At 45.9% G+C, this 25,287-nt stretch overlaps 1 protein-coding gene across 10 annotated transcripts in view; it reads left to right on the top strand.

The window, feature by feature from the left end:
• MSI2 (musashi RNA binding protein 2) overlaps positions 1-22,029 on the top strand; it is a 406,134-nt gene extending 384,105 nt beyond the window's left edge. For 3 of the 10 annotated variants that reach the window (XM_053567684.1, XM_053567678.1, XM_053567682.1), the window contains 2 exons: positions 12,389-12,543; positions 16,818-22,029. In XM_053567684.1, the coding sequence (XP_053423659.1) occupies positions 12,389-12,496 (108 nt within the window). In that variant the 3' untranslated portion in view covers positions 12,497-12,543; positions 16,818-22,029. Of the gene's footprint in view, positions 1-12,334; positions 12,544-14,318; positions 14,392-16,817 lie in introns of those variants that run through there. The other 7 variants (XM_053567680.1, XM_053567679.1, XM_053567681.1 and 4 more) reach the window with 4 other exon arrangements.
• Positions 22,030-25,287: the final 3,258 nt, after the last annotated feature.

The following is a 25,287-nucleotide window of genomic DNA, read 5'->3' as shown; positions in this document are numbered from 1 at the left end:
CCTTGTCCTTAGTCTTACTCCTGATTGGTGAGTTGTCCCGAATGAAAGATGGGGTCATAACCCCTTGGAAAATATTTTGTATGTGCCTTACCCCAACAATAGAAATCATCAGTCCTTCAGGAAGCAAAGTCAGCCTCCTCCTCATTCTTTGCAAGGATAAATAATTACTGTACAATTAAAAAATGCAGAAAATAAAGGGGCCTTTTGTTCCTGGCTGCTTATACATATTAATAAAAAGGTCTCCTTTTCCAGCTTGGAGTCCTACTAGGAGCAGGTAAATGATGTTTTTGAATAGCTGTGATTGGCTGTTGAAATTAGATCTGTCAGAGGACCGTGATAAAATCTCCATGGCATGGGATAAGAAGGTAGGGAAGGATATCTTGCAAGTGGTCAATGCTACAGAATGCTATAGACATTTCCCAGGCAATTTTCCCCCACCCTTTTTTTTTTTTTTTTTTTTTTTTGAGACAGGGTGTCACTCAGACTGGAGTGTGATCATAGCTCACTGCAGCCTGGAACTTCTGGCCTCAACTGATGCTCCAGCCCCAGCCTCCAAACTAGCTAGGACTACAGGCCCATGTCACTGTGCCTGCCAATTTTTGCAGATTTTTTTTTTTTTTTTTTTGGCTGGGCCTGGGTATAAACCCGCCACCTCTGGTATATGGAGCTGGTATACTCCTTGAGCCACAGGTGCCGCCCACGCCCTGCCAATTTTTGTAATTTTTATTTTTGTATAGAGACAGGGTCTTGCTGATCTCAAACTCCTGGCCTCAACCGGTCTTCCCACCTCAGCCTCCCAAAGTGCTGAGATTACAGATGTGAGCCACCACACCTGCCCTTCCATCCAATTTTAGTAAAACAACAATAGAATAGTAAGATATTAATAATAATAGCTCATGTGTAACATGAGTGAGCCAAGTACTGTCCCAAACCCACCTCCCTTATTCCATTTAATTCTCATAACCCGATGAAGTGGGCACTATCACTCCCCATTCCTATTTTAAGCCTAGGTCTGTCTGGTCATTCTGTGCTTTCTACCACGGTCAGCCTATGCTCCATGGTACCAGCGCCTAGGGTCAGCCTATGCTCCATAGACGGCTGAGCAAGGCTCTGCAACTTTAAAACAAACTCTGAACAGCAACAACAAAAAAACCCACAGCTGCACTGAATTCTCCATATCCATGGGGGCAGATAACCCAAAAATATTTACAGGTAGCCTCAGGGGGCACTGTATGTATTTTTTGCACTTGCTTGTGCTGTTGCAGACTTATCCTCGTGGTGCAGCCTGGCTTTGGCTGACATTCCTGAACTGGCTTCTGGTCCCTGAATCTGTTTGGACCACTGTCAGACAAAGGAGGCCCAGAGGGGGTGTGGTCGGATAAGAGGGAGCTGGCCTGAAGGGAATTATTGGAAAGAAAACTTTAGCCACTACAAGGCCTAAAGAAGTTAGCCATTGCCCAAAGAAACTAGGCGATGGAGCAAGGGGGGCTTCTCTGGGAAGACAGACGTCCTCAGTAGAGATGAGTCAACATTCCTTCCTGCGGGCTGTGAGCGCTGGATCTGGAAGGTCGCTGGGAAGCCCAGCTCCGCCCTAGAGCTGGGAGGGGATTGGCTGCCCAGTTGCTGGGGCTTTGCTTTGGACCAATGGTGGAGGGGGGCGGGTCCACGGGAGAGAGCGCAGGTCCCTTGGCCAATCATCCTGCAAGGAGGCTGGGCTCCTGGTGCCATGGCAACCGGGAGCAGGTCCTCATTTGTTTTGTAGATGAATAATTACTACACAATTAGGGAAAGCTAAAAATAAAGGGGCCCTTTGTTCCTGGTTACTTATTAATATTAATAAATGGTCTGTCCAGGTCTGTGGTAAACAATGCAAACTCTGGTAAAGGCCAGTGTTGTTGGGAAAGGCAGCCCAGCCCGGTTTTCCTTTTCTGGAAGTCATTTCTGTGACCTGAAGAAGGTGGGCTTTCCTGACCTTGGGGAGAGGAGGAGAGGCTCAGCATTGTAGACACTCATGGGATCCGTGATGCCTGGCTCAGGGGATCAGCAGGAGTGGCAGCGTCAACCCCTCCTGCAGAGAATAGACGAGACCTAAGCACCGCAGCAGCAAAACCAGGAAATCCTTAGTCCCTCCCGTTTTGCTGTGTGTGCTCCGCCATGTGTTTTCTGTTTCTTGACTGATGAGCTCCAAGGGCTTAAAATAGTCTTCAAACCTTGATAGGACTTAGCCCCCAAGATCCCCATGTCTCCCCCCTTCCTCCTCTCCCATCTGGCTTGAAGAGTACGTTAGATTTGGAAGTGACCCACTGGAGGGTTACACCATGTTCAGGGGCTGCCTCCATCCTCCCCATGCTCTGGCCTTGGTGGTTAAAATAGCCAAGAGACTTTGACAGGGGAGAGGTTGCCTTGTTGACTGATCCAATAAGGATGATTAACAGCTTTAAAAAAAATTGAAGCAGGGCGGCGCCTGTGGCTCAAAGGAGTAAGGCCTCAGCCCCATATGCTGGAGGTGGCGGGTTCAGACCCAGCACAGAAGGAACGGTAGGGAATCAGAAGACTTTATCCTGCTTCTACAACTACCAAGTGAGGATTTAAGAGCAGTGGGTCTTTCAGGTCCCTGGCTGTTTTGCTCTAGGGTTTGTTCACCTCTAGGGTGGGCCTGGGGGTCTTTGTCCTCATAGAAAGACTCTCCTGCCTTCCTGTAGAACAGACCTGTCCTGGCTGAGATTAACAGCATGCACACATAGTACGAGCAGCCTGGAGCAACTGTAAACAGGGAAGCAGCCACCCTATTTGACTGTCTGACTAATGGGGGCCTTTTGGTAAGGCCGCATTTGTTTGTTATTAAAGACCTAATTAGAAACATGAGAGGAAGCTGAATGGCTCCATGCTTGGCTAATTAGTGACATGTATGCACCCGCTTTGAACTTCAAGGACACAGAACTATTAGCGCTTACATCAAAAATGGATTAAACTTCCATGCCTTTATAATCCTTATAGAGGGGCCCCGCTCAAGTGAAAAGCCTTTTGTGCAGATCCTCCAAGGGCTGCCCTTCAGGCTCTCTCCCTACCCCACCCTCAGCCTGGAGCTCTGGGGGCAGTGAGTTTCTATTAGATAGGATTGGGCAGTAAATACCCACAGGACTTGCTCTCAGCAGAATGGAGTAGTCTTTTAGGACTCAGATCAGCCTTCTGCAGGCCACGCTAGGGCAGACACTTCCTGAGGAGTGAGCTAGGAGAGGGGGAGTCCCAGTGAGGGCCCAGGCTTGGCCAGGGCTCACTTTCTCTCAGGCTGTGCCCTCTCCACTCCGCCTGACCCCTCCACACCACATGCCTGCTTTGTGCCGTTTGTTCTTTGGGATGCGACACAGTGAAGTGTGGCTTCCTGCTCAGGAGAGAGGCAGTCCCCTAACTAATGTGGCATTCAGGGCCCAGCCTCAGGGCCCTCCCCCACTCACCTGATGGGAGAGACTTCTATCTCCACTTCCAGGGAGTTCCCAGTTTGGAAAGGGCAACAGGTTCCAATCCCTCAGAAGCTTCTCCTCCAACGCCAGAGAATCTATTCCTTGTCCTTGAAATTGCACTTTTTCTGGGACAAAGAAAGATCCAAATAAACAGAAGAACCTTGTTAGACTAGGATTCAGGGCAGGACAACTGAGCGTAATTTTAAGAGCATGTTCTTGCAAGTTAAACGGATTCAGTTCTGTCTGAGACACTGTGACACTGGGCCCATTCCCTAGCTGCTCAAACCCTTGGTCTCCTCAACTATGACACAGAGGTGATAAAGCTAATTTTTCAACTTGTTAGAAGCATGAAGAAAGATGGTGTTAGACACTACCAGCATGCCTGGCAACACAGTAGCCCTTGATTGCTCTTTCCAGCCAGGCACCCGCAAAAGACCCGTTTCTTGCCTTAACGGCTCTGGCTTCCAGACCTTGTTTTGCCCTCAGGAGGCCTGCCCCTGAGGCACCTTCCCTAACAGGGACAGGGCGATACCTCATGCTTATGTAGCTTTACATCACAGCTAAAATCACGGCTAAAAATAGCACGTGATGTCTGTAGTCCTGGCTTTGGATTTTGTAGTACGCTGGGCCCTGCAGTAAGTGTAGTCACTTCCAAAACACAAGCAAGGATCTGACCCCCTGGCCAGGGACAAGCAGGGATGTGGCTCTCGGGGTGGGAATTAGGGAGTGAGCACACAGCAGCACAGCAGGGAGAGAGGATGGCTGGGGACACACGGGGGAAAGCCAGGGTGGTTTCTTCTTTTGAAAAAAACAGAAATGGATGTGTCTCAAGGACAAAGGCAGTCATTAGATCCATGCAAAGTAAGGGACATTCTTGGGATTAGACTAGGAGAAACTTGGAGCTGCCAAACTGCTTAAGAGAGATGAGGGAGTCGTTTCCGGGCAACAGCTAGACACTGCCTGTGTATTTCCCTCTGATTCTCAGGCCCGGGAGGGCTGGATGAGGAAGCCAAGGCTGGGCTGTCACCCAACCCCATCCCGAGGCCCTGCATAGCTTAGGTGTAATAGTGGCAGCTCACTTCCCCGGGGGCTGCGCACACAGCTGCTGTTGGTTTGGTTTGGGGGGGGGCTCCTGAGTGCCATGGTTTTGGGGGGCCTCCTCGTCTGCTTCTCCTTGCAGGTTCTAACCCGTGTGGGTCTAGAGTCTGAAGCCAATTAATTTAAGGAAGAGCAGCAAGTTGTTAGTGTAGAAACAACTCCTCTTGAGAACACTTTAGCATCCGTTCATATTGGAGAGGGAATAGGAACACCATCTTGCATTTGAGGCTTGACGTCTGTCCTGAGGCAGCCTGGCAGAGAGTTCACACAGGTGGGGTGAGCCCTGTGCTAGTGGCAGCCCGGATTCCATGATGCTCTGGAATATTGCCCTTCCCTTCCCTTCCCAGGCCCCTCTCCTTCTTCTCTTAGACACCTGCAAGCAAGCTTCATCCCTCAGAGCCTATAGGAGAAATAGAAACCTGACTTGACTCCAGAAAGTTCCTTCTTTACTCTCTTGCCAAAAGCCTGGTTTCTTTGGCTAGGACACCAAGGCCACTCAAGGCTGCTCCATCCCAGAAGTCATCCCATGGTCAGATGGCAGTCATATGCTAACCCTCATCCCCTCCTCACTTCCCCAACCAGCCAACCCAGAACCCACTCGGCCTCATCCTTTGTGAACTTGAGACACACTCACAGACCCATGACAGGGGGCTGATAGTAAAATAGGATCAGGATAAAAGAGAGGAGCTGGTCTCTGTTGAGATACAATCCCAACAGAAAAGGCACAGTCCCAGCCACAAAGCCTTCCTCAGATGGGTCTGTCCTGGGGGTCTTGGGGCTTTGTCCTCATGCTGATCTGAGCAGTAGTGTGAATAGCTGTGTCACGGACATGCCATCTGAGAGTTTTAGAACCAGTTAATGATGATGTTACCTGTTGAACATTTGGGAGAGTGTGACTTGACCAGAAACGAAGATCTTTTTTTTTTTTTTTTTTTTTTTTGAGACAGAGTCTTACTTTGTCACCCTCAGTAGAATGCCGTGGCGTCAGCTCACAGCAACTTCAAATTTCTGGGCTCAAGAGTCTCGCTCTTGCTCAGACTGGTCTTGAACTCCTAAGCTCAAGCAATCCACATGCCTTGGCTTCCTAGAGATTACAGGGCCATGATGCTTGGCAGAAAACCACAATCTTTCTATAAAATTTTAGTCACAAGTATTAGGTTCTAATGTCCATCAGTTCCCTGTTTGAGATATGCCAACTTTAACTGGCAGACTGTGTCAGCACCAATCTTAGTGATCTGAATCAGGTTGAATTGAGCAAATAAGCAGAAACTACAGCCTTTTCATAAGACTGGCGCTACTGTGACACTTGCACTGTCTATGGGACACTGACCATGCTTTCAGTCCAGCAAGTCAGCAGTGCCCACCACACGTGTCTGGTGCTGGACAATGAGCTAGGCATCTCTGAATACATTGAGACTGGCCTGATGAGTTGGGTGTCCTAGCACACACACCTGTAGTCCAAGCCACTTGGAAGGCTTGAGGTGGGAAGATCGCTTAAGCCCAGGAGTTCAACATCTCCCTAAAAAACAAACCCAAAAAACCACCTAAGACTGGCATGATGATGACATTGGGCTAAGTTTTATACCTCTCATAATATATTTGTTTGTATGTGGAGACGGTGAGAAAGAAATACCATTATCATCATGTTGCTTTTAATCCTCCCCTAGTTGGAAAGTATTTTTCTCCATTCTGAAATAGCCTAAATTCCAGCAGAGCTTTAAAAATTACATGGTAGATAAAATTGATTGTCCCTGCATCTGGGTCCCTGAATTGATTTGGTTTTAATTTAGCGTGTCAGACAATTTTCCCAGGTTGAATGTCATTGTTGGCCTTCTCTACTGGTCTCTCCTGCCTAGAAGCTCCAGAAGGAAAGTTTGAGCCAAGCATCCTTGGGACATGGTTGGCTGGGCAGACTTTTGGGATGTAAAATCACCTTTCTCTGCTTGAGACATGCTAATTCATGACCAAGTCTTGCCCTTTCACAATCAGAAATAGGTTTTGTCTTTTCATGTTGACTTTTCCCTTGAGATCATCTGTGTTAGCTTACAATGGGACACATCAGGGAAATCGCAGAGTGGGATCCCCAACTCTGTTCCCCAAGAAGGTCTTTGGCTGCCCAGCTGCCCAGCTTCAGAGCCCTCTAACGAGCAGTGGCTGGCTGTACAGAGGAACTCTGCAGGTCTCCACAGTTGACAGCCAGCTGGCATTATGGACCCAGCCTTCACTGAGGGCCCAGTGTTATAGAAGAATAGAGGAAGATCACTCTTGCTCTGGAGGACATGCCATCTGACTGGGAGCATGGGGCCCCTGCCTGCCCACACAGCCCACCTTGAGGAGTTCCTTGCTAATAGGGAGACAGCATCCTGGAGTTTTCAATCAAAGCAGACAGAGCATGGTAGAGACGAGGTGAAGGTAGAGGTGAGTGTTGGAAGGCGTGATGACTTCATTTAGTTTCTTTAATGTCTCTGAAACAAACAAAACCTCCTAAAATCCAGTGTGATGGATTAACGCAGTCCTTGCCCTCAAAGATGTCGCCCCCCCCTTCTGATGTCGCCCTCAGCCCTCCATTCTCTCAGGAGCTGGGGAATGAAGCTGTAACACCCATCAGTCCAAATCCTTTCTGAACTGGACTTGGGGAGGATGATCATCTGTCTCATTCAGCTCTCCCCGAGCAGCACAGGCCAGTTGGGCAGGGGAAAGAGTCTCTCCGAGAAATGTGCTGGGGACTGCTGCAGTCTCCTGCCTGAGATGAAACCTGGCAGCAGCAGATTCACAGACCAGATGATTGACACCATCTGGAGGGCTGCCCTGCTCTTTGGGGAAATGTCAGACCCACCAAACCAGGAGCTGGGTCTAGATCTAGAACTCAGCAGGCTCCTGCCTTGTCCCAGATCCTTGGGCTGAGTACATCTGGAAAGGATTTTGTAAGCAGTTCCTTTCTCTGGGTCAATAATAACCCAATGTTCAGGCCTAAAGCCATAGGAAGGGCACCCCTCTCCTCCGCCCAAACCAACCCTCAGACATAGTCCTGGGTCCAGTGGCACCAGGGACAATACAGAAATATCTAGACTTCCATGCCTTTCCTAGACCTATGCTGAGGCTGTACAGATTCTCACCACTTCCCCACCCCCAGGCCTAACTCCACTTGTAACCCAGCCCCTTATGACCACAACTGGGCAGGGCCATGTGTAGACAGCACACCAGCTGGACAGCAGGCATCTCCCTGGCTTGCTTTAGAATCCTGAGGGCAGAGGTGTCCTCAAGCTTTGGGTCCAGCCCCTGCAGGTAAAGGGTAAGCTCATAACACTCATCTTTGTGAGTCTCTATGGTAAGATTCTTGAACTTCCCTAGGTCAGCCATCAAGGTGTTTTATTGATGGACAGGAAGTTTCTCCTTCTTCTATCCAACGTGAAATGCCTCCAACTTTGATTCAAATGCATTTCCTCTTGCTGCCCTCGGTGAGAGTTAGTGCCCTTGCTTTCCTGCCCACCATTCCCAGGGGTCCTTTCTTCAAGTCCAAGATGATTAAATGCACCACATGGATAAATTGGATCCTTTTATAAATCACCTCCTGATTTGTATGGCAAATGAATTGCATTTTCCTATATCTGATTTTCCTAAATCTGCATATGCTACCTGCCTCGTTGAGCTCTGCATACACATCTATTTCAGAAATAGGTTGTATTTGTTCTAAACTTGACAAGTTGCAGAGCACTTTCTCTTTTTCATTCCCTCAGCAGCCCAGTGAGTCTGACTGAATAAGGAACGTGTCACTCACATGTTGCAGATGAAGACTTGGGCCTGTGTGGGGACTTGTGCTAGGCCAAAAGTTGGGCCAGGGTCTCGCTCAGGTCTTCTGACTCCAAGTCCAGTGCTCCTTTCTCTACACCATAGCTGCCTCTCTGGATTCTGCCTGGACTGGGGAAAGCCCAGAGGATACCAGGGTGTGGGGGGTGTGGGGTAAAGGGGAACCTGCCCAGGCTTGAGCCACTACCTTGGAGGCTGCCCAGAGCGGCTGCCTCTCACAGCAGGCCCCCAGACAGCCAGCCCAGAGCAGGGCTTGTCCCAAGCCACTTAACGCTCAGAGCTGTTGCTGCAAAAATGCCAGGGTGTTTGCAAGACATTGTTGTCCTCTTCTGGGACAGGAATCACAAAATCCAATTTATAAATCTCAGCTCTGTTTATTTATTCAACAATATCTACTCCTGCCACCCCACCCCACCCCCATTGCCGAGCAGTCGACAAGGTGCCCTTGCCTGTTAAGAGCAATATCCCATCTCCTCTCCCTGAACTGATCCTGGTATGTGGGACCGTTTCTGGCCCCACTGGGTCTCAGTGCCTGGGGAAAGGCACCCTCCGTTTGAGACAGATAATGGAGAAGTTGACTAGAAAGTGACTTCGAAGGAAAGCACCCTCAGCTCAGGAACTTGGCTTCACGCTCTCCCCCCAACAACCCCACCTGCTGCCTCTCCTCTCAAGTTCACAGCTTAAGAGGGAGAGGGAGTTCTCAAATGATCCCCTTTACTGTGGAGCCAGCCAGCTGCATTTGGTGTATGGAGTTGCGCTGACTTGGTGAAAGAAGAAAATTACTTTGTCTGTAATGTCTCCCCACTGTCAGCAGAACGACTGACAAGTTCATGTCCCAAGTGGCAGTTCCCGTTCTTTCCTGTGCAGCCAGGGCATAGCTTCTTATGAGTCTTCCCACAGAAGCATGGGTTTCTAGATGGCTTGTTCAGGGGACTTTAACATGTGTTCTGGAGCCTGAGTCTTCCACCCATGGAGAGAGACAGAGGAGCACAGAGGCACCTGTCTCCTGTACCTCCAGCCCTGCAGCCACTAGACCAGAAGCCTAGAGAAGGGGGACCAGCCTAGAATGGGTGCAGAATGCCTGCCAGCTGCACCTTCTAGTGGGGACCCAGCAGCCTGGTCTTTTGCCTGTGTCTGGGGGATATTTGCAAGGTGACTTTGAGCTAGGGCTCAGGCATTGTGACTACCAAGTGCATAATAAAATGGGACTTGGAGTTTTAAAGCTGCATTCTAATACAGCGTCTTCTCCACGGTGATTTTAGTGTCATTTGATGAAAGATGACTGAGCAAGAAAGGGGGGGGAGGGTGATACTGGCCTAAGATGAGCTGCTTATTATGAAATTCCCTTTCTCTTGAGCTTCAGGCCTCCCTGCACATAGGAATGGGAGAGGTGGCCAGGGATGGGGCATAATGCCTACAGGAGCCCTCTTGTCTTCTAAGCCTACAGAGGGGGACATTTCTAGACAGCATCTCTCCATGGTCATGCTCTATCCTGTCCCCAAGGCTGCTTCTGCTGGTTAGATTAGTTTCTAGGTGGCTCTCCCTGCTGCAAGGAGCCAAAATCTAAACCTGCCTTCTCCCCAACCCCTAGATAAGGGAGCCTGCCTACATCTTCCTGGCTCCACACCCAGCTAGAATAGAAGGAAGCAAAAAAATCTCTGTCTTCCACTGTGTCTCCTCATCTCCACCCCACTCTCTCCCCCTAAAGCAAAACATGCTGCTTAGTGCATTTGTACTAGGAGGGGTATCAGGTGCCTGGGAAAGCCAGGAGTCCACTGTCTGAGCTCCTTGCATTTTCTTGAGCCCAGAAGAAAAAAAGTGTGTTAGACCAAGATAATACCACCTTTTGAATATCTCGGCTTGATATTTGCCTCCGTGAGTTAGAAGGGCCAAATGTTATCTGCAAGTTTAATCTTCTATATTCAAAAATTCCCATCTCCTTTGTCTGCCAGCTGTATTCCCACATAAGCCATTCACTTGCTCTAAACCTCTGTAATTTTTTTTTCTTTTTCTCTTTAACCTGCTCTTTCCATTGGCCAGTTTATTCATTTCTCAGCTGCATCTTAAAAGCTCAACCTCTGGCTTCCTGCCCCAAGGGCATCCAGAGGCAGCAGTTCCATTTTCTCCGCTGAGTCAGGAGCCTGGCCCAGCTGGGTTTGGTCTCCTTTGTTTCCTGGTGTCCTGGACTCAGTCTTCTGCTAGCCTGGCATGGGTGCCTCATCAATCTCTTCCCATTACAGTGACAAGTGGGTGAAAATCAGTCCACTTGTGGCTCTTCCAGCCTCACCAGAAGTGAGAGTCTCAAACCACAGGACCCCAGGGAAGACAAGGGCAAGGCTGAAGCTGAGAGTGACTCCACTCTCCCCACGGATGTTCTTTTCCTCTGGCATTGAAAGCAGCTGGGCCCAGGGCAGAGGGGGGATGGATGCCAAGGGAGGGAGGAGGGAGCAGTGATTGCTACTTAGGAGCTGTTTCTCGGAGCTGAAGCCGTGAAGTGTATGGGGCTCGGACTGTCTGGTTCTTTAAGACAAGTTAGCTGTAGCCCAGAAGTGGCTGGCCCTGGACTCACCTTGATGTTTAAAGATCAATAAGAACTTACTTTTATAATTAAAAAAAAAAAATTTCCCCATATTTGGAAAAGAAACTAAAGTTTAAGCTACTAAGGAAAAATAAAGGTGAGATGAAATTAACCTGGCTGACCGGCTGTGGCCCTCTTTAGGGTGGGAATGATGGGCTTTGGGGGAGGGTGAGAGAGGGGCCTGAGGCAGTAGCATCTTCAGGTGCCCCCCCCATCTGCAGCACCACCACGCTCTGGATTCGTGGGTGTCAGTCACCTCTCTCTGCAGCAAAGGTGCATTCTGATCTCTCTTTTCTCAGTCTGGAGTTTATTATCTGAGGGTAACAAAAGAAAGCAGGCATTTCGGTCAGATACGATTCAGCTATACATTGGTTCAGTCGGTATACTTTGCATTCATACTTCTTTGTCTTTTTTTTTTTAAACAAAAGGAAAAAAAAGTTAAAATCCCCCCTTTCCTTCTCCTGCAGGAGGTGAGTGTGTGGGTGTCCTATAGAACCATTGGCTTCCACCCCAGCCTCCAGATTTACCATTCCCACCCCATCCCTTCCGTCCATCCCCTGCTCTCCACTCCAAAAGGGAACCCTCCGCCGCCATCATTACTGTTATGTTAAGATGCCCAAACTTTCCATGACATATCCCATCCTCCGACCACGTTCAGTATTGACAACTCTCATACAGGGGTCTAAAACGGGAGGGGAGGGGAGGGAGGGAGTAGCCAGTGGGGAGGGGGGAGTGATTTGGGGGGATGTGGAGAATGGAGATCTTTTTTTTGTCTTTTTACCAAAACAAAAATTTTTTGTCATTTGATGGATCCAAAAACAAAAACGAAAAAGTGAAACACACACACACACACACACACACACCAAAAAAAAAAAAAAATCAAAAATCCCCTCCGCGAAGATTTTTTTTTTCCTGGACACAAATTGCTTTGTTTCCTGTCATGTTTTAATATCAATATTAACACAATGTGTAGTCTAAAACTAGTTCCTTTGTAGTTTGCATGGGATGTGAATGCTGTCTCAACGTGCCCAGATCTAGAAGACTGCATGAGCATCAATTCAGATGTGAAAAAAAAAAAATCTCTCTTTCTCTCTCTCTTCCATATATATCTCTATTTCTATTGTGATAATTTGGTGGGCAGTGAAGCACCTCCGGTTGGTTGCCGTAGTGTGTTGAATGACTGTTTTTTTATTCTCTATATTTTTGGAGCTCCAAGCTTCTTAGTAGTAGCCTGGGCTGAGTATTCTTGAGTCCCTGCTGATGTTTTCGCATGGCCTTGGTTGAGTGTTAGAAGTTGGGCCTAAGCTGTTTTTCTCAAGTGTTTGGCTTGTAATGACCGGTGCATGCCTGGCTTCTGGCCTCATACCCAGCTCTATTCTCTGCACACCAGTCCTGAATAGCTACAGTGCTCAACCGAATTTTGGCGCGCCCGCTTCCCCGGCAGGCTCCAACCCGGCGCGGCCCGGAGGCTTCCCGGGGGCCAACAGCCCAGGACCTGTCGCCGATCTCTACGGCCCTGCCAGCCAGGACTCCGGAGTGGGGAATTACATAAGCGCGGCCAGCCCACAGCCGGGCTCAGGCTTCGGCCATGGCATAGCTGTAAGTACCTGCCTTCCCCTGCCCTCCTACCTCCTCCTCCCTGACCAACTCCCTGTGGCCCGTGGGTGTGCCAGGAAAGCCCAGAGTAGGTGGCAGAGGAGAGGACAGTGTGTCCCCTTCGGCATCACACTAGCTACCAAGAGCTGAAGCCTCTCCATCTAGACGTGTCCTGCATGCCTCCCACCAGGGATGTCAGGTTCAAATCACCACTCTGACACGTTCAGCCCATGCAGCCATCTAAACCTCATTTCCCTGGCTGCAAAACAGAATCAGTATGTCTCCATCAAAAGATTGTGGGAAGATGAACAGAAATAGACGTCACATGCTGCTACATAGTAGGTCCTTGAGCAGCCTCCTTCCTTGATCCCTGCTTTCTGGAGACTGTGGTTTGGGCTGGGACCTCGGACCTGGGAAACAGCACCCCTGTCAGGGCGGCTGCCTTATCCATAGAGCCTTTCAGTCTGAAGTCCAGGGGCAGCACTGGTGCCTGCAAGGCAGTCTGGTGTGCAAGCCCTTTCCCGGCGACTTCTTAGCTAATGTTTCTTACAGTTTCCAGGTTCCAAGTAAGTTCCCATTTGCGTCCTTTAGCTGCAGTCCCCTGAAGGCCAGATGCATTTGATATTTGTGATGCTCTGTGGTTCTATAATCTGACTAATCCAGGCAATGGAAATTTGCTTAACAGATTTGCATGCTGTTTTCAGATTGTATTGTTCTTCTCCCTCCTGGTGTGTGTGAGCATGAATGTGCCTGAGCCCACTCGCTCACTGCCCCTTCCATTTTGGAAACACAAAATCGGCCAACCTCTGCCCTTGCCAGCCTCAGCATTTTGAAGGCAGTTTGGTTTTGAGCTAAGATGAGTGTCTGCTGTCCCAGGTCGCGTTCCTGTCCAACTCTGCTTCTGAGAGAGAGCAGGCCAGGCCTGCCCCGAGGGCCAAGCTATGGAGAACAAAATAAGTGCAGACAGTCTGGGGCCCCAGGGTGGCCTCATTTGTGCCTACTGGCATTGGGAGCCCCTCCCACACACACACATGCACACACTTTCAGGTGCGCTTATGCACACACACACACAGAGCTGCCAGCTTTGACCTATGCAGTCAGAGTCCTTGTTCAATTCCACTATCAAGCCAGTATCACTTACGTCACTAGTTTCATGAGTCTAATCTTCTTGGACCAACTGCTGCTCCCTATCTAGAACATTATTATTCACCCGAGAGTTGCATCAATTTGGTGGACTGTCACCACTTAGAACACAACTCATCTCCATTTTCAGCATCCAGCAACACAGACCCTATTTGTTCTTAAAAACCTGGGTCTTTTGACCTGTATGCTGTGATGTTTTTCTGAAACATCAGTGTACAGTGTCACACTGGACTGTCTGCACTGAGATTTCTTCTCCCCAGCTGGAGCCATGCAGTCTGTGGACAGAGACTCTTATCTTTGCCCTCTGGGGTTTAGGGCCACAGTACCCATCATTTTGGGCATGAGTCCCCACCCCTCAGCCCCACTTGCCCACGACCCAGCCACACACCCCTCTGGATCTGGCTCTTGGTTTTCCCCTGGGTAAACAGACAGGCTTGGGTGGGGGGGGAGTCGGGAGCCAGGGGGTTTGGAGTTGGGGAGGATGCCATCCTGGCCCCTCGTGTCACGGTGTCTCAGAATTACATATTCATGCTGGCAACCACAGACTAGTCCTAGAGATAATTTCCTTTCCCAGAATATGACAATCTGTTCCCATGTATAGCGCACTGATGACCTTAACAATTGTGCAATTTTAGGGACCTTTGATTGCAACGGCCTTTACAAATGGATACCATTGAGCAGGTGCTTCCGTTGCCATCTCACTCTGAGGTATTACCGTCTCTGCCGTGTGTCTCTGCCCTGCCGGCGTGTCCGTACATGTATGTGCGCTGGTCATGCATGTACGCACATGCCCTTGTCTCATCACATCCACATCTCTCCCTCCTCTTTCTGGACCCCTTTTCAGGGGGGTGGGGGCAAAACAAATCCAGTCTTTTAATCTCTCATCCCTTCCTCCAGCTTTTAATCACCACCTCTACCTTTTTGACTATTCCTCTCTCTCTCTCTTTTTGTTCTTGATTTGGTTCTTTTGATGCCTTTTCTCCATCTTCCCCACCCCTCATCTTTCTCTGCCTTGAAATACAATCGGGAGTGTGGGAAACTGGAAGGCCATCTCGTGCTGTGCCCGTCCCTGGGGGATGGAGACAAGGAAGCACTGGGTTTCTGCCAGGCCTACGGGGAGGGAGTGAGGACCAGGGCTGCTGGTCTTTCGAGCCGACCTTGTGGGTTGCCCTGTCCCTTCAGCTCCCCAGGGCTTGCTGGGGCTCAGCCAATGGGGTTCGTGTAGTCAAACAGCCAGACTCCATCTTTTAGTGAAAAGAAAACATTTTTGCCAGTAACTACTGAGTAATTATCCCGATTACCGCATGAAAAGCAAATTAAATTAACAACATCACCTACATAACGTGGATTTGGATCCCTGCCAGTTTCCTAACCTTTTAAACTGAGCTCAAGTTAATTAAACATTTTTTAAATCACTTTGATGGGAATATGGTGGGGGGTGAAATAGAAGAGAGGGGAGTTTGGGGCCGTAAGGAAGCCTCTTGCCACATTCTCGTTTGAAAATGAGTGTCCTTTATTCTAGGGAAGAATGCAGAGAAGGGAGAAGGGCTGTCCCCATGAAAGCACCAACTGTGTCCTCCTGTGTCAGCCTATTAGTTTGGAACATGGGTCTGTCTCTTTGGAAAAGGGAGGGTGACAACTGAGGCCAGGGAGTGGGTCCCACTCAGAAAACCTTACTGGGGCATGAGAGCCTGTCTCTCTTGGGGTCGGATCATAGGAGAAGCAAGGCGAGGTGAACTAGCCACTTTGGGTTTGCAGTTGTAGGATGCCTGTCCCGAAGAGGGTGACTGCTCCCAGCCCCTGAGTCAGTGAGGACTCTGCAGGTTGGAAACAGTTGGGGAAATACAAATTTCTTGGATTTCTCTAACGTTGCTGCTAAGGAATCACTTCGACTAACGCAACTGCCTCGTTTAACCAAATAAACTCTGTGTGTGAATTCTCCCACCCCTCGCCCCCACTTCCCCTGGAGCACTGACCCAGCCACTGCTGGCCAGAGCCAGAGGCCACTAACAGTGTGAAGGAGAGCTACCTGCTACTAATTGAGCTGGGAGAAGTGAGGTCTCTGAGAGCAAGGAGGACTGATTTATCCAAGAACATGGAGGGTTGAAGTTGGCTCCAACCCTTCATGGAGTCAGGTGAAGAGGGGATTAAACAACTACCAGGCACAGCAGGTCCTTGGAAGGACAGACACTGGGGCTGCCAGTGCCCCTGGAAAAGGAGGCATCATAGAGGGCTCCCTGCCCACAACTCTGCGCCCTCCAAGGTGCTGCAGCCTTTTCTTAGTGTTAGTAAGGGAGGAGACTGCTCCCAGCCCATCCTCCCTGATTCAGCCTTTCAATTTCCAGAGAAGGTCCAAGTAGCCAAGAAAGTAGAGGTAGCATGCCCTTGCACAATGGCTTAAGTGAGCTGGTAAGAGTCATGTGGTTGCACCACCGCAGTCTGGAGGCACTGGTCAAACACATATATCGTCCCCAACAGAGGTGACCCTCTGACATTTTGCTGCCATGCACAAAAGAGGAGCCCAGCCTCCCCTGGTCAATTCAGCTAGCCTGAGTCAGCAAGTCTGTGAACCCTGAGCCTGCCTTTGTTTTCTATAGCCAAAGCTGGTTATTTGTTGTGTGTTTTGTTTTATAAGTATTCTGAACCAAAGTTTGGGGGTATGTGATTTTTTTCATTTCAAATTTGCATTTTTTCAGTTATTAACAATCACTGGCAGGTATCTAATGAAAGGAAAGCTTTTTAAAAAACAGAAGTTTGAACAGGAAAAAATAAAAACACCCCTCATCAATGTGCAGTTGGCTGACCAATCCAAAAACACGGCATGACCATGTTTGCAGACTGCATTTCTCTACCACTATTACCTCAAGAATTCCACGGTATTATATCAGATCAGCAAAACGAGCTGGAGAGCTCTCTCCTTTGAGCGTCAGGGGTAGCCTAGATGTCAGGTTTCCCACACTGTGATCTCAGCCGGGCCATTCTCTGACATACATACCAGGCCAACACTGTCCTTCTTTGAAAGCTCTAGTTAAAACAGTGGAATGAATCGCATACTTGCCTGACACTTCTTCTTTCTCCTCCCACCCCCACTTTATGTTTTCTTCTGGGCCTACCTGACCTTCCCCGGCCTGCAGAGCATACCTGGATGTCCAGGCAAGACTGGGCGAAGTTTCTGAGCGGCCCTTTGTTTAGGTGATGTCCTCAGACCTCTGGACCCCTACCAGCCTCACTCCCCATCCCAACCAGAGATGGCTCACTTCGGATCGAGGGTTGACTACATCTCATCATCTCACAAATCTGCTGTAATATAAGACAAAACAGCTTTTAAATGTGTATATAACCCATGATTTTGGTTTGGTTTGGTTTTGTTTTTCTTGATGGTTTCCCATCTCCTTCTCTCTTTCCCTTCTCCTTTTAAATCTCTTTGAATCACATTTAGTAGTGATTTTAACTTAGTCCAGTAGTCACATAGCTTTAATATCTAGTTCAAAGCTAACCATAGTATAATTGTTATATTAAGGAGTTATTTTTTCTTTAAAAAAAAAAACTTTTTTTTTTTTTTTTTGTGCTTGTTTTGATTCTGTTCTCACTTTTAAAGGATGCTGAGATGGTAATATTACTCTCAATATTTTGGTACCGATTCTGAGACTGTATGAATTTTCAGGTGGAACTTTAGCACACACTGAAGTGACATTGTGAAGTGCGGGGTGGGAGGTAGGCATACGCTTTCTCTTTTGCATTGTAGAAGAAGTGCGATGTCGTAGGCTAATTAACAGACTCTCTAGCGGTTCCTTTTTTGGTGATGTCTCTTTGTTAACTTGAGTATATCTATTTTCGGCAATAAGGTAAGGACGACAGTGTTTTGCGCGTCCTCCTTTTCTATAAGTGCTTTTTTTCTGTTGAAAGAGGTGATATTATAAGGTTTTTTGAAATTGTGAATTCTAAAAAAAAAAAAAAAGAAATGTTGTAAATACAATTCCATTAACTACATAGAAACTATTAAGAAAGAGAGAATCAAAAAATATTTTTGTGAGGGAGTCGGTCCCGGGCAGTTTGATGCTCTGTGGAAGGAGGAGAGAAGGGAATGGTGGCGAAGTCAGCTACTGAGATGAGGAACACCCAGCTGCCAGGACGACCCCAGGACAAGTTAGAGCACCGTTTCGCTCCTTTGTCTGTGTGATAGACCTAAGAACTGTATTAGTGTCGTACCAGCCTATTAACCTCTCGTCTGTGCACAGCTTCAAATGTTACTGTCTAGTTAGATTTTTATTTAAAAATATGAAAAACTGCTTTTCCCAAGACGTTTTTTAAAAACAAAGCTACAATTTTAATATTTAACATATTTAAAGTTTCAAAGCACACCTGTTTGGCTTGGGGGGGGTGGGGGGGACATTCTTTTTCAGTCTTAATTTTTAAATATTTGATCATTTTCTATTGTCCAATCATTTCAGCACCTCCAAAGGTCCTTAGGACACTTTGCCTCTCTTTTCCCCCCCTCTGCCCCCCCCCCACCTTGCTCCCAGATCTGGGGGCCCACGGGCCAGGAGCGGATAAGCCTGCTTTAATACACGTACAACTTTTCTCCATTCACTTTCTATTTACAAATTAGGAAAGCAACCTTTTGGTTTATATATTTTTTTTAATACCTCAGTGCTGCAAGTATCACCAGAGAGGCTATGGAAGAATTTTTTTTTTTTTAATTTATTGTAGATGTAAACAGAATTTTAAAAGTAAAAAATATAAACATCACTGCACTGTGACTGGTGGGAAAAACTGACAGTTTCCTGTTTGCACATGTTTAAACATTTGGCTGTTATAATATATGGTCCTCGGTTGGGGAAAGATACTTATGATGAAGGATATTTTTTAATTTAACTTTTTTTTTAAATATTGGTAATAGGTCGGCAACAGCAACTATAGAAGTACAACTCAATAGATGGCATTAAAACATACTGTAGTGTGGATATATATTTTTTTCTTTTTTAAAATGTGATATTGACGTTTTATTAATATTTTTTAAATTGTTACGTTTATAAATTTGGTACTTTAAGGCACAGCCAGTATGAGACACTGAATGCGACATTTATTATAAAGAGCTGCTGCACTCCTATTTTTATAAATTTTACTAACAAAGTAGACTAATGTAGACATTCACAGACGTGGTAGGGCAAAAGCATCTTCACACTAAAGACTTCAAAAAGCTAACTCAGAAAGAAAGAAAAAAAGCCTTTTTCAATTCTGATTAAACAGCAACAACATTTTTTTAAATAAAAAAAATTATGTTCTCTGGTTTTTTTTTTTTTGTTTTTTTTTTCAATAAAATGTTAGGTTGTTTGGTGAGGAGTTTTGTTATTTTTTTCCTCTCTCTCTTTTTTTTTTTTTTTTTATTTCCAAACAACCAGGTTAAGTAAAATGCTGGGCGCTTTTAAAATATCAAAACTTGTTCAAATAATAAAATAACAAAATAGAAGTTTTATGTAAAAGCAAAAAACAAAATAAAAAAAAAAAGAGAGACAGTAAATTCCCATAAATTCAGTGTCTAGAGTAGGGGATTTTAATTACTATTTTGTCCACATTGGTGTGTACTGTGTTTCCCTTCCTTTTCTCTGCACCCTCATCACCTCTTAGAAGATTCTTTGTTGATCATTGTATGTTAATAATGTATAAAATGGCTATCTCGTAAGCGTGCTGTCCTGGTACTAGTCTAGTGACTTTTTTTCTCCTCTTTCTTCTAGTACATATTGATAGGTATAACATAATTAAGGTTTAAAAAAAATTTAGACATAGTTATTCAGATTTAGGACCAGTAAGGATAGAACTTTCTCTTATTTATGAAAAAAAAAAAGCTAATAATTTCGGGGCAGTTTTTTCCTTTATTTTATTTTATTTTATTTTTTCCAATTTCAAGTTTAATTTTCTTTTTGCTGATCTGATGTGGTTTCAACTAACCCAAGGTCTCACGATGTTCCAATGCCGGCAGACTGCACGGCGTTTTGTAGATCCCCATCCCCCCACTGTGAAGGGGTGTGCCATACTACCTTAAATGCTGATGCTAGATATGCAAAACTGGATTTTTTTAATTTATTTTTTAAAAGAGGGAGGCATGGTATATTAAAATGATTTTACTAAGAGAAAAAATATTTTTTTAAGAATGCTCAGAAGAAATTGATAATCTGTGTGAATATGTTTTAGATGTTTATATACCTTTTGAAGAGACCCAGTAGCCCATAGCACAAATCTCGTGGAAATCCGATATGTTTTAATGTGGCTACCTAGGTTAAGGTTCACGTTAGTCCCCCCCATCCATCTAGAAGTCCATTTTGAAAGATTTTTATAAATTCTTTTAGCACTGATGTTCAGCCTTGTCTTTGTTTCAGTTGAGCTCAATGGCGAACATGGGAACCACCTTTCGCCTTCCCTGGGGGAGAAACCCTCTTGGCTGATGGCTTTTCCCCGGAATTATCAAATAGCCACCGGGTGACTTTCTGGCTTCCAGATCCATCTGCCTGAGATCCCCCCAACTCCTCTCCTCCCAAGCAGAGGAGAGTGAGTGGCATTAGCTCCTGGCCCCATGCCTGCTTCTACCTGGACATGGGGCTGATGGAGTTGACCAAGCCTTTGGTCTGCTCTCCGGGAGCTTCCGCAGACTTGGTTTGTGGCCTTCCTTTACACCCATTGGGAAAACCAAACAGCCTCGTGCTCTATCCCAGTCGCTCATTGGCTTGATTCAAACGAAGCCCCAATAGGCCTTTGCGTTTTTATCCTTCATAACCTTCATCTTAATTTGAACTCGTAGCTTGGACTTTAAGGTAGCATGGCTCTATTGCTGTCAATTTACTGTTTCACTGCACAGCAATCACAGCCAGTGAATGTTACACACATCTTGCTAGACTAGTATAAAAATTCATTGGGTAATTGTTGGTTCTAATGACCTGAAAGGTGTTCAGTTTTTGTTTTTGGCTTTGTTTTGGTTTTGTTTTTGATTTTGTGGGGAGGGGGGGAGGGTTGTTCTTTTTCATTTGGGAATTTTGGAAAACAAAAATATGTTTGGTTCCAAATAGAAAAATGAAACTTATTTTGATCTTTAGTGCAAACGAGGGCTAGGGACTTAGCCTCCACCACCACCACCACACTGCTCATCCTGCCATTCACTTACTGCAGCATATTCAAGAATAAAGCAATATAGTTTACTACATTTTTTATTGAAGGTCAGCCATGCTTTCTGTATTATATTGCATATGAAATTGTTTACAAAAGAAACACTAACTCATACTTCTCTTTATCGGTTGCAAGTGGCTCACAGGGACAGAAAGAGACTGGGGGGGGGATTTTTTTTTTTTTTTCTTGAATGTACTTCACAGGCCAGGCCATCTTCCAAGGAAGGCAAAAGCAAGGGAGGCGAGGGGAGAGGAGAGGGACGGACTAGGCAAGCACATTGAAGAGAGACACTGGCAGGGTTTCCCCACCCTCACCCTAAAGCAGAAAGCAAGCAGACGTCAACTCGGCCCCTCCTGGGCACGGACACTACACAAGGAGACGCTGGAAGTTAAGCAATACTTTAATACTGTAATATGTTTGTTTTCTTTTCCTTTTTTTTTTTTTTGTCCAATCAAAAAATAAAAGTAAGTCAACTGAAACACAACAACATAGAGATACAACCCATCCCCTCTTGGGGAGCAACCTTAATCCACACACTTGGCTAACAAATAATCAGAATGTAATTGTCTCAGACAGGATTTCAATTCCGGGAGGCAGGGATTGGATGGGAGGAGGGGCCTGGAGGCTGAGAAATGAAAGTTCCAGAGCCTCCCTAGAAGGCTCTCTACTACTGTATTCTGTACATACTGTACCATCCTGTGTGGAATCTGTGAGTGTCCTCTTGAGTAGCGTGGGCTAGCCAATCTGCCGTTCATGGTGTATTGTAAATGCAGAATTCCATATGTAATAAGATGCAAGTCTAAGCGTTTCATGTGGACATAAATGTATCTAAATAAAACTTTCCCTAGCACTGTGGCTGACCTCACCCTTACTTTTATACTTTAGTATGAAACTGATGAGAACTTTGGTAGTGAGTATTTTTTTTATATATATACATATATATGTATCTATATATATATATATCTCAAGCATCTTTCAGGTCTTTGTGTGTGGCTTTCTTAAAGCCCTGTTGTAAAAAATTACTATGTGGATGGCAGTCTCTCACATCACAGATGTGGAAAGTATAATTTTATATTTGTATTTTCAAATAAATAAGTTTGTGAAAGGTTTCCATCCTCTACTGTGGTCCAGAAATCAATGTGTTTGTCTGACAAAAAAAAATAAATAAATAAAATAAACTGTTTTGAACAGAGTTGTTTGGTGTTCTTGCACTGTTGGAGGAGGCTAGGGTAGGGAAGAGCTGGCGTTTGATTTGGAAGGGGAGGATCTCAGACCCACTTCCCCTCACCCTCAGCATGAATGTTCGCTGAGGAGCCTCCAGCAGACCAGAAGCCCCTCCACTGTCCCCAGGGGATCTGTGACAGGGAGCACTAGGCTGGCAGAGTAGACCAGAGAGTAGGCTGGATTCACAGTGGAAGGTGCCCAGAAGCTGTGGGTGTATTGCCGGACCAAGGAGTCTGTCCACCCGTCACCCACGCCAATCATCAGAGAAGCAGATGAGAGGTCAACAATTCTACTTTTATTTACAGAAAAGCCAACAATTCCAGACAACATCTCCTCAAAGAGCTATTCTGCCCTTCTGCTTCCCTTTGTCACTTTTATTCTCACAAAGTAAACATTAGCAATGTTATTACTCATCATAGTATAGGTTAAAACAATTTTTCTTCATAGGTTATAAGGTTGCACAATATCCCTCTAAATGTGCTTGTATCTTCAAAGCATTCTTACTTTATATTGAATGTATACTTAGTCACTACTAAGCACATTGCTAAGTGTGCTTTGTACAGTGGGTCCTTGGGGTGTTCGGTTTCCTAACTTTAAAACAGAAGGCCTTGTACATGAATAAACAACTCCAGATGGCAGCACACGGGCTCATCCGGCATTGCCAGGGCCTGTCCAGCAGCACCTTGTATGTAATGGTTATCTAGGACAACAGTGGCTGGCGTCAGGTGGACAGCAAATAAACCCCAGAGGACCCAGATGGAGAAAGCAGCTGAGGGACTCTCCTGAGTGCTGACCTCAGCTAGTTGCCAACAGCATGTGGGAGAAGGCACCAAACCAAGCGCCATGCCCTTGGAGGGCGACTCTGAAAGGGTCACCAGGAAACCTGGCTCCAGCACCCCAGAGCCAGCACCCACCGGCTGCAGCCCAGGCACTGTCCACACCTCACCCCCGAGAAACCACCCAAGAGTCTGGACTCCTGGGGGACAGGCCTCCAGACCTTGGAGCGAGAGCAGAGGGAAGTGCTGGGAGACCAGGGTTGCGGGCAGAGAACACACACAGTTTTACACAGTTTTATGCCTGGCCGTATTATCGCCAAAAGATGGCTGTCACACTGTGCCTCAGGGAACTGCCGCTCCGGTGCGGTCCCCTCTCAGCCGACCATCCTCTCCTCACTCCTGTGCCCCGGAGCCGGCGCCAACCAGCTGCAGTCCAGGCACCATCCACACCCCTTGAGAAATCACCCAAGACTCTGAACTCCTGGGGGACTGGCCTCCAGACCTCAGTGTGAGTGGAGGGGAGCTCTGGGAGCTCAGAATTCCAGGTAGAGACTATATACAGTTTTATGCCTGGCAGTAGGACGCCGTGGCACCCAAGTAGGGGAGCTAGGTCCAGTTTTTAGAGGGTCTCTCCCATGGAGCGTAGCTGGGACTACAGGTGTCCCCCCCACAATACCCAGCTATTTTTAGAGATGGAGATCTTGCTCTGTCTCAGGCTGGTCTCAAACTTGGCAGCTCAAGCAATCCACCCACCTTTGCCTCCCAGAGTGCTAGGATTATAGGCATGCACCACCACACCCTGGCCTTACAAATGAGTTTTATTTAACTAATAATTCCAATGCTATTTAAACTATTCTAGATGATATAAAAATAAGGAAAAATCACTCCCGTTTTATAAAACACATGGCTTTGATATCAAAACCCAAGATGGTAACAAGAAATACATCTATAGACTTAGGAGCTCAGCTGCAAAAATTTTGTTTAGAATTTGCTTTATGATTTTAGCAAATAGAATTCTACAAGATATCAAGAGTATAATAAAATATGACCAAGCAGGACTTCTTCCAAGAATGCAAAGATATTCCAGTATAGGGAAATCTATCAACATAATCTATTATCCATACTAAAGAGGAAAAAACATATGACAACAACAATAAATGCCAATGAAGTATTTGAAAAATATGGCAACTATTCCTAATAAAAACCATAGAAAGTTGAAACAGAAAGCAATTACATACAATATAATAAAGACCATTTACTAAACCCAACATTAATCGTTATCTTAAATAGTGAAACACAAACTATTTTAATTAAAATTAGCAATGTGTAGGGGTGCTGCTGTCACTATTAATATTTAATATGGTCTTAGAGGTTCTAAAGCAAACAAAAAGTAATAAAGCATATAAACATTGGAAGGAAAAAACAAAGATATGCTTATGTTCCTAGAAAATTCTAGAGACTCTAGTAAAATAAATACGTTAAAATTGTGGCCGGGTTCGTTGGCTCATGCCTGTAATCCTAGCACTTTGGGAGGCCAAGGTGGGAGGATCACTTGAGCTCAGGAGTTCAAGACAAGCCTGAGCAAGAGCAAGACACTTTCTCTACAAAAAATGGAAAAAACTAGCCAGCCATGGTAGCTGTAGTCCCAGCTACTGGTCAGGCTACAGCAGGAGGATCACTTGAGCCCAGAAGTTTGAGGTTGCAGTGTGCCAACATGACACTGCTACATGGTAGCCCGAGTGACAGAGCAAGACTGTCTCAAAAAATAAAAAAAATGCTACTGAATTGATGTAAGCTTTGATAAGACGGCTGGATACAAGATAAATGTGCAAAAATCAGTAGCCTTCCTCCTCTCCAGTAATAAGCACTGAGTAATGGAAAAAGGAAAAAATATATATGAATAAATTTTATAAGAAAGGTATATATTCTTTCATAGTGGTTGAATTCTCCATCAGTAGGGAAATTATCAGATAAAGTATGATACATCATATCATGGATAATTTGGTGGTCATTAAGACAAACAATCCCAGACTCTTAAAATGTGGCTTGAGAGAATTTATGAGATAGAGTTAAATAAGGCAAAATAGCCATATACATATATACATATATGGGTTTAAAAAAAAAAAAACTGACAGATTAGCTCCTACATATGTATATGTGTGGGTATACATGTATGTACATGCATCACATACATGGTTACATGAGCACAATAAAAGGGTACACACTAAGTTGTTTACATGGGTTTCCTGGGATGAAGGGAGTGAGAAGTAAGACTGAGGTAGAAGAGGAGAATAAGAAAATGAGATATGTAAAAAAGGAAAAATGTTTAGATATTTCATTTATTAACTTACCAAAAAAATGATAAGTGTGAATGTACATAAAAACAAATAAAAATTTAAAAATTAAGATTTTTTTTTTTTAGAAAGAGCTGTAACAACCCACCTTC

Source organism: Nycticebus coucang, chromosome 18 (assembly GCF_027406575.1).
Source record: "Nycticebus coucang isolate mNycCou1 chromosome 18, mNycCou1.pri, whole genome shotgun sequence".
Lineage (NCBI taxonomy): Eukaryota > Metazoa > Chordata > Mammalia > Primates > Lorisidae > Nycticebus > Nycticebus coucang.
Note: the sequence above shows the minus strand (reverse complement) of the source record. Positions and strands in the feature narration are given on the sequence as shown.